We start from the raw sequence: 9860 nt of genomic DNA, 5'->3' as shown, positions 1-9860 counted from the left end.
ATGGAGACACAGGGCTGAACAAGATGATGCTACCCTTATACTTACCTGCTTTCTTCAGGACCTTGCTCCTAGGACATTACGGTGCCAGTTGTTTCAAGGATCTTGGTGGGAAGGTATAGGCTACTGGGTTAGTCTTATCTTTCAGTAGTCAGGCTCCTATGCCTGTTGAACCCCAGATCACTATAATTCTTTCCCATGACCAACCAGACACCTTCCCCCAGTGAACTCTGTGCCCCCTCCAACCTAACACACACCAGACACAACAGCCCCCAGGATTTATTCTCTGAGGATTTTATTGTGGAGGATAATACAGGAGAGCAGCTTTGGGTGAGTGTGTAGAGCTGTAGTTCTCTCCAGCTACCTGGGTCCCCAGGTGATTTCTTGGAGGCATTGTAGGTTTCTGGGCAGGCTGCAAGATTACAGTTGGTGTTTGAGGTAGCTAATCAACATGGGGGGAATATCCAGCTGGTCGATGGCCTGTGGCTGGCTGGTGTGGCACAAGGATCTGCGGATAACTAAACGAGCCTGTGATAGTAGTGACCGTGGAGTGGCTACAGTAAGGAAAAACAGGTTTTGAGAAGCAATTCTCAGTGTAGTTCTCCCACTCAAGCCTACATCCACCCTGCCCTGGCTACTGCAGCCCTAACTGATCTTTCCCTTCTAAGAAATGTCCCGCTCCCTGCCCTAAAATGCATGGTACCAATGGGGACACACTGAAGCCTAGAGAGAGCATGTTCAAGGCCACAAAACTGTCATTGGCAGAGCCAGAACCACAAATTGGGATTGTGCAAATCTTACCTCATCTTAGTGACTGCTAAGTCACTTCAGTTGTGTCCGACTCTGTGTGACCCCATAGACGACAGCCCACCAGGCTCCTCCGTCCATAGGATTCTCCAGGCAAGAGTACTAGAGTGGGGTGCCACTGCCTTTCTCTAAAAAGGAATCTGTAACCTCTTTTCTACTGGGGCCCCAAGAAAGGGAAGACAATGGTGCTTTCTCCAATTCACCCCAGAAATATTAACTTTGGGGGTGATTTGTGTCCCTGGGACATCCAAGCCAGGAGACCTATTAGAGCTGGTCTGCTTGACACTCACCTCGGGCCTGTACCAACAATGCAGTGCCTTTATCATATTGTGAGTTCAGGTCCAGGGAGAGAGATGGAAGGTAGATGTTAGCACCAAAATCAATTAACAGCTGGATGTACTCTGGCTCACAATTATGGTGGAGGCAGATTTCGAGGAGGGTGCGGGGCCGTGAGACTCGAGCCAGTAGGCGCTGGTCAGTACAGTTGTAGTCAGGGTCTGCCCCATGGAGCAAAAGCAGGCGGAAACAATCAAGGTGACCATAGACTGCAGCCAAATAGAGGGGGCCAGAACATGAAGTTATGTTCGATGCCCAGACTGGTAGTTTCGCCTTGACATTGACCTCTGCACCATGACCCAGGAGCTCCTGCAGGATGGTAACAGCACCATCACGGGCAGCTGTGAGCACAGGAGAGCAGTTGTTGTAGATGCTACCACCAGGACAGGCACCAGCTTCCAAAAGCACACGCACGCAGTCCAGATGGCCATGACTGACAGCGGTAAAAAGTGGTGTCTGTGCCTTGACGTCTAAGCTGTCAACATCAGCACCATGTGCCAGGAGGACCTGCAGGCAGCTAAGGTGGCCATAAGCAGCAGCCAAGCGCAAGGGTGTCCCAGGGACACCCCAGCCACTCCTACTGTTGATAAATCTTTTGTAACGCTCCTGGCACAAAAGCTGGTCCAAAGTATAGGAATCATTGTTGTACACTGCTTGATTGAGAGCTTGTTTCTCTCCTGTGTTGGTGTCCTCCTCATCATCAGGCTGCAGGAGGGAGAAAATCTTGGTGATGTCCATGAGGTTTTCACCTTGGCTGATTGGAGCAGAACTATTCTCATTATGAGCAGGAGGATATGCCAGATCTGTGGGTGATAAAAACAGAAGACTGAGGGCTGCCATCAAAAGCCTGGATGCTTGCTCCCTTATCCTTCACTATCAGACTCCTCACTCATTGGCACCCTGCTTCTAACTCCTACTCCATCTTATTTCAGACCCTACAGATGGCTGCCAAAATAGATCAGGTCATTTCACAGCCTGGTACCTTTGCATATGTTGTTCTGCCTACCCTTCAAACTCCTAGTTCTGGGAAGCCTTCCCTAATCTCTGCCCATTCTCAGGGTTTCTAAAGGATTACAACTAGGCTTTAGCCATGAACTTTCACATCTTATTTCCACTTATCTGTGCTTCATCAGTGTGTAAACTCCAAGGTGAGGACTCCTGTATCCATCTTATTATTCCTCCACTCCAAGCATAGCCTACATCATGGCTAGGGAGTTGGTAGATGCATCTTAGTTCAGAATGTGTGGGCTAATGAGGGGGTTCTAGTCTGGCAGTTGCTAGGCCAACAGAATGGTGCTTTGTGGTGTCAAGCAGTCATCCCTGAGCATTCTGACATCAGTCTTATGGGGGCAGGCCCTCAACTCTACCTCTCAGCCTTTTAGATGAGATTCAACAACTTCATGGGCTTCCCTAGTGGCTCAGATGGTAAAGATCTGCCTGCAGTGCAGGAGACCTGGGTTTGATCCCTGGGTCGGGAGATCCCCTGGAAAAGGAAACGACAACCCACTCCAGTACTATTGCCTGGAGAATTCCATGGACAGAGGAACCTGGCAGGCTACAATCCATGGGATCACAAAGAGTCAGACACAACTATGTGACTAACTTTCACTTTTACTTTTCAACCTCTTTATAGCCCCTCATATGTGATGTCCACTCAGACTCAGGTCCCATGCTTCAGGCAACAGAGTTGCTCAGGAAATGGATGCTGAATGGCATTCAATGATTAAATAAAGAAATGACATTATAAGAAATATACTTCAAGTAAAACAAACTTAAAGAGATAGTAAGAAATAGTTGAGGTTTCCAGGGCAAGTCCTCCTCTCTGTTGACAACTAGATTTTCCACCAGGACCACTTCAATCCAGGAGTCCCTTTGATTGCCAGCAACTCTTTGGAAACTATGGCTTCTCCATCTCTCTGCTGTTGTTGTTCAGTTACTAAGTCATGTCCAACTTTTTGTAACCCCATAGACTATAGCATGCCAGGTTTCCCTGTCTTTCACTATCTCCCAAGGTTTGCTCAAACTCATGTCCATTGAGTTGGTGATGCCACCCAACCATCTTATCCTCTGTTGTCCCTTTCTCCTCCTGCCTTCAATCTTTCCCATCTCTCTGAGTCAAGCATTTTCCCATCCTCTCTGCTCTACCCAGCCTGGAGCCTTGCCTCAACCCTCAACTCTTGTCTCTTCATTACCCCCAGGCTCTACAAAATCACTCATCGCCCAGTGACTGACTCAACCTAATGCTTTGACCTTTCTTGTCCTGTTTGTAATGCTCCAAAGTCAAAGTCACCCATCTCAGTTTGTAATGTCATCAGGATAAGCTGGTAGGTTTTTCAGAAGTCGAGTTTTCATCCTATCCCATACCCTGCAGCCCTGGGCTCAAGGCCACACACCTCCTTTTATTCACCGTTGACCTCAACCCCTCTTTGTTAGCCTGGGACCTCAAATATACACTTCATAGAATAAATTGTGAGGTGAGTGGATGGGTCTCCCTAAACTTTAGCTCCCCCTATAAGTCAGCATCAACTCCATATATTTATTATTTATCCATTTTTTTGGTACAGTTACAACAAGAGGATTTGAGAAATCAGGCAGATCTAAGTTTGCAACTCAGCATCCCTATTTTCTATCTGAGTAACCTTTGGGCAAGTCTCTTCCCTTCTTTGCGATTCAGTTTCCTCATTTATAAGACAGAAATAATTGTCCCTTAATGGAACTGTTAAGAGAAAGAGTGTGTGTGTGCATGTATGCTTAGTCATTCAGTCATGTCTGATTCTTTGTGACCCCATGGACTGTAGCCCACTAGGCTTTTCTGTCCACAGGATTCTCCAGGCAAGAATACTGGCATGGGTAGCCATTTCCTTCTCCAGGAGATCTTCCTGACTCAGGGATCAAATCCAAGTCTCCTGCATTGCAGGCGAATTCTTTATTGTGTGAGCGACCAGGGAAACCCCAAGAGAAACAGAGCTACCACATGTTAGATCTTCAAAGGTGAGCTTCCTCTGTGCCTTCAGTCTCTCCACTGGTTCCTCTCCCTCAGCCATCTTTGGAAACAAAACACTTCTATGGTCCTTTGTCCTACTCTAGCTATCTTTCTTTTCTTCTTCACCTCCAAGTCACTTTTCCACCCTCTGCAGTGGCTCCATCCACCTTAATCACAAACTGAATAGTTATTTAAAAGTCATCCTTGTGGTTAAATCTACTAGCTATTTCTCAGATCTTTCCTTTTCCGACTCTTCTGAAGCATCTGACACTTCTTCCTTTGTAGTCTTCTCTTGGCTTCCTGGCCAGCACACTCTTCTGATTCCCCCCCCCCCCCCCATTCTCCCCTGAAATAGTTTTGTCTTCCATGTTCTCTCCTTCTAGAGCTATAGCTTTCACCTTTATCAGGATGATTTCAAGCCCACTACTCCAAGTACACCAGCTCTCTCTTCAGCAAAGGTATGTATTCATTGAATTCTTTCAGGTACTTCAAAATCAGCAGTATCACACCATCACTACTACCATTACCATCACCACACTACATCCACATCTCAGTTCATCATCATCCAACTGGTCAAACAAACCAAATACCCAGACTAATGTTAGGTATCTTTAACTCTTTCTCCCACCCCCATCTAACTGATTTACCAAATCATATGGATTTTACTTCCTAGAGACCTCTATAGGCTACCCCTCTCAAGCTTATACTCATTGCCTGTACTTTGTCTAGGCCTCTATCATCTTTTGCATCAACTCTTACAGTAGTCTCCTAGTTTACTTTTTCAATAATTTCTTCTTCTTATGGCTAAAGTGATCACTTAAAAATATAAACCTTGTCTGCGCCAATCCTCTATTTTAAATCTTTTAATGACTCCCCTTTCTTTCAGAGTATAGCCCAGATGCCTTGCCAAGCTTACGTCCTTCATGAGAAAACCTTGGCCAAAATCTCCAGCCTCACTTTCTATCATTCCTCTACTTATACTGCAAAATCCACCAATAAGGGAGGAGAAATTATGGCTCTTGATATATATCATGCTTTCTTCTTTCACATGCAACTTCCTCTGATTGGTTACTTCCTTGAGTCTTTGCTCTTATAGCACTATAACAGTCATCACACTGTATCATAACTCCTTCTGTGTGGATCTGTTTTTTCCCTACTGCAGATTGGGAGTCCATATATGGAAGTAGTAAAACATGGTCTAGGATTCTGTTTCAATCTCATCTCTACCACTTAGTAGCTGTGTGACCCAGGGCAGATCATTTAATCTCTCTGTGTCTATTCCTTTATTTGTAAAGATAGAGTAATAGTAGTATCTATCTCAAGGACTATTGTTAGGATTAAATGAGTTAATACATCTTAAATATTTATAATACCACTTGAATGTAGTACTCAGTAACTATTTTCACTATGATTATTATTATTACTTAGGTCTTCAATTTCTATGACTGCTGCTCCCTCCTGAGGTTAAAGCTCCATAACTTAAATTTAGAGATGGAATAGAAACCAGGTTTCCCTACTCCCCATCCTGTCCTTTCTATTACCACCTGAAAAGCAAACACATATCCCTCCTCCTTGCCTCAGGCATTTGTATTGTAGCTCCCAGAATCCTCAGGTTTGAGGTCATGCTGGATTCCACGACCTTAATCATGTGATCTGTAAAGAAATGATTTCTTTACGAAATCATTAAATAAAATAAATCTTACTATTTTACAATATTACTATCTTACTCTTGGGGGAGTGATGTTCAGGGAAATGAAGAGGAAAGGGAGTGTGAAGGGAAATGCTGAAGACCTTACCAAGGTCATATTATGAGCCTACAGCAGGGCCAATATAATGAGCCTCCAGAAGGAGAACAAGACATAAACCCCAGCAGCCTTGGGTACTTGAGTGAATTGTACCTCATCTCATTAGATAGGATAAGAAAATCTAAGTCATCTATTGTCTAACCTCACCATACTATTGTTTATTAATCAGAGTTATTGTGTGCGGCCATTCTGTGCAAGGATCCTTCTCCTGATCCCCAAAGTGCAGGGGTTTTAAACTCTTTTTTTGGTGACATCAGCCTCTGTGGCAATCTTGTTAAGTTTCTGGCCCCATCTCAGAATAATTTTTAATTTTTTCTTTCTTTTTTAGATTAATTAATCTATTTTAATTGGAGGATAATTACTTTACAATATTGTGATGGTTTTTGCCATACATCAACATGAATCGGCCACAGGCATATGTGTCCCTCCATCCATAAGCTATATAGAATTAAAGGAAACCAATTATATTGAAAAATAGCTATCAAAATATTTTTAAAATTGCATATGTAGTAATAAAAGTTCTTTATTAACACATTAAATAACAAGTTCTACTAATAATTTCTAAGTTATAATGAGCACAAATGACATTTCTAGATCTCTGTCACAACTGTAATATGAAAGGAAATATCTATGATTTCTTCTGGTGACCAAGTTATAGAAACTAGTAATATGATTGCTATTTGCTGCCTGCATTCATCCTTGAAGGAAGTAGTAAATTTCAGTTAAATTAGGGGAAATAAAAGTATTTGTTCATATCATCTGTATTTTTTGATTTTTTGAATTCTATCTAAGGCCCTCTTGTGAGGGTGTCTGTGAATTTAGGTTAATAACTCCTTTGGGAGAGTGGCTGGTTTCAGTGGGCCCCAGAATAGTCTGCCAAGCATTAATAGACTATTTTTAATGCTTGTTTTCCCCTCTCCACCCCCCCTACATCGAGGAGCTCTGCCTTTCTGTCCTTGAGCCTATCCTTCTGCATCTACACATACTCACAAATACTAAAGTGAGTGAAGTCGTTCAGTCGTGTCTGACTCTTCACAACCCCATGGACACCAGGCTCCTCCGTCCATGGGATTTTCTAGGCAAGAGTACTGGACTGGGTTGCCATTTCCTTTTCCAGGGAACTTCCCAACCAAGGGATCGAACCCAGGTCTCCCACACTGTAGACAGACGCTTTACCATCTGAGCCACCAGGGAAGTCACGAGGGTGGTCTAATTACTCTAAGACATGTCTATACTAGATAGGTCAATGAACAAGCATTACTATCAGGTATTTAATACTGAATATTTCCCAGTTCATATGAACCTGGAATTTATTGTTTAATTTAGAATTATTTGATTTGTAAGTGCTTACCTTTTTTCAAGCCAAATAAATAGAGCTTATTTACAAATTAACCTCAAAAATATTACCCAGAGACAAAGACATACCAAGACATATTTAAACAGACACAGTGCAAGATCTAGCTTCATTTTCTAAGTTTAGTCATGAATTAGATATTATACTAAACAAGGACACAAAGACAAACAAACCTTCCCCCTTCCTGTATTGCATAACTGCAGTGATTTCCCTGAAGAAGTAGGACCATTTGAATCCCAGAGCCCAGGCAGACATACTTTCCTGGGACAAACACAGCAGGAACCCGTCCTTCTCTCTGTGGGCAGGTTTCCTCACTGACCTCCCAAGCACCACCAGAAACCAGACCCAGTGGAAACAGACTACAAAGGGTGGTGATCATAGGTTCACCAGACAGCAGCCCTAAGAGTTCACTTGTTCCTGATAGCATTATCATATTCTAGGCTCCAGGTACTCACCAGGCTGCCCCTACACCTCTGTGAAGCACTGGGCCTTGGTGGCCCCTCCAAAGGGAGCCCCCTACTTGCCCCAGGGGCTGGAGCAGGCAGAGCCCCTAGTTTCCACTGTTAATAACACTGCCTGCAGTCTGGCTGAATAGATCCAGAGGGCTAATTTTAGGCTACCCTCCACCCCGCCTCCACCTCGCTCTGAAGGCCGTGTTATCTTACTAATGCCTTTCTGGGAGAGATCCCTTTGAGAACAGGGCCATCCATGGGGAAGTCTTGGAAGGACTGACTGACAGGTGTCTGGCTGTGCTGAGACTTAGGCTCCTAGTGTGTCCCAGGGTACCCCTCCCCACCACTAAAATAGGCTACAAGGCCAGACTCCTGGCTGTGGGTGTTCCTGTCCTTTCACCAAGGGGCAAGAGAAGGCCCAGTCTTTCTTAGCACACCTTCCTCTGGTCCCAGGCCTCTTCTTTTTCTCTTCCTAACTTAGCCTCTTTGGATTTCCTATTTCCTTTTTTGAATGACCAACAACACATTGCCCTCTCCTTCCCCCACCCCAATACCCCTACTCCCAAGAGTGAGGAGGATGGTGGGAAGCAGAGAATGCCATACTGGAACACATATCAACAAGGTTTTCCAAAGTTTAGAAGGCCCTATGTGTGCTAAGTCACTCAGTTGGCCCTGATCATTTATAAATGCCTCCCCTGTCCACCAACCCACCAGACTCAGCTTAAAGAAAATATCCAGAGCCTTCCCACCCTTTTCACACCTAAGACATCAAACTAGATTCATGTGTCTAGCACTAGGAACTCTGTCAAAAGCTCAGATCTTTAAAGTATTGTTTTAGCCCTCTGGTTGCCATTAAATTAAGGAAATGGTAGAGAGATATCTTTAGAAATAGTCACATTATCTACCTTAGATGTCACCCAAAAAAGCAAGTGGAAGCGAGCACCTTCTTCCTCCTGGGAAGAAATGCCAGGCCAGCATTTGTTATACAAACTACATCACAAGCCATTGATCATGCCTGAGAAACATTTTATGGAGAAACTATTGAGAAACCACTATGTGTAGGAAGAACTTTTTTAAAAATGTAAAATATGGTATCCTTGAAAGAGTTCACAGTTTATTAGGAAAAACAGACATGAAAACAATTGGTTTTTCTCATAATGCTACAATGGTTATCTTGTGTCCATATCAATTTCTCAGATTAGTCCAGGGGGTAATTGCAGGGTTCTGTGTCCCTACATGCCACCAAAAACAATAATAACTTGAATTTTCCTGCAGAGATTGCAGTCTATATAGAACACTGATCCCAAGACCTCAGAGTACTTTTTTTTTAACTTCCAATTATCACAGAAGAGAAGGTTCCAGTCAGGAAAAAAAGAAAAGCCAGTGAGGGAACGAGAGATGTGTTGCAATTAAATACCAGCAGCTGTGTTTTATATGATTACTTTGGTATTAGAATCTGCATATTGAAAGGAAATGTCCACATTTCTGAGGCGTTTAATGACTTCTGCTTAAATGCTTTCAAAAATAGGACATTCTACATCCCAAAGTAGTACATCTCATTATTGGACAGTTCAGTTGGTCCTTCTTTCAGCCAAGCCTCTATCTGCATCTATAAAGCACTCCTGAGGTCAACTGTTGATCCAAACTTCACTTACTTTTAGAACCTCAGACAACACAGTCACTTTGTTTGTCCCAAAAAAGCCCTCTGGGGATCTGATCCCAGATATAATACCATTATCTTATCTCAGTGGAAACAGCTCCCTTCCATCTACTATTTATTTCAAGATCTATCCAATCCCTTCCCAAGTCTTGTCTGCCAATTCATGAAGAGGTAGTGCAGCCTGCTTACACATTAACAGCATCAGGGAGTTCACAGGAGGTTAGATAACTCCTTAGGAAAGTGTCAAGTGTGTCCCAGTGTGATCAATGACTCATCATTCGGTTCAGTTCAGTTCAGTCGCTCAGTTGTGTCCGACTCTTTGCAACCCCATGAATCACAGCACGCCAGGCCTCCCTCTCCATCACCAACTCCCAGAGTTTATTCAAACTCATGTCCATAGAGTCGGTGATGCCATCCAGCCATCTCATCCTCTGTCGTCCCCTTCTCCTCTTGCCCCCAATGCCTC

General features: G+C 43.7%; 1 protein-coding gene across 1 annotated transcript; it reads right to left on the bottom strand.

The window, feature by feature from the left end:
* Positions 1-275: 275 nt before the first annotated feature.
* ASB12 (ankyrin repeat and SOCS box containing 12) lies at positions 276-7878 on the bottom strand. The gene is made up of 3 exons (XM_019956209.2): positions 7738-7878; positions 1095-1943; positions 276-551 (listed from the first exon to the last, which is right to left on the bottom strand). Exons 2-3 carry the CDS (start codon positions 1876-1878, stop codon positions 418-420), a joined length of 918 nt encoding a protein of 305 aa, XP_019811768.2. The 5' UTR covers positions 1879-1943; positions 7738-7878; the 3' UTR covers positions 276-417.
* Positions 7879-9860: the final 1982 nt, after the last annotated feature.

This window comes from Bos indicus, chromosome X (genome assembly GCF_029378745.1).
Source record: "Bos indicus isolate NIAB-ARS_2022 breed Sahiwal x Tharparkar chromosome X, NIAB-ARS_B.indTharparkar_mat_pri_1.0, whole genome shotgun sequence".
NCBI lineage: Eukaryota > Metazoa > Chordata > Mammalia > Artiodactyla > Bovidae > Bos > Bos indicus.
Note: the sequence above shows the minus strand (reverse complement) of the source record. Positions and strands in the feature narration are given on the sequence as shown.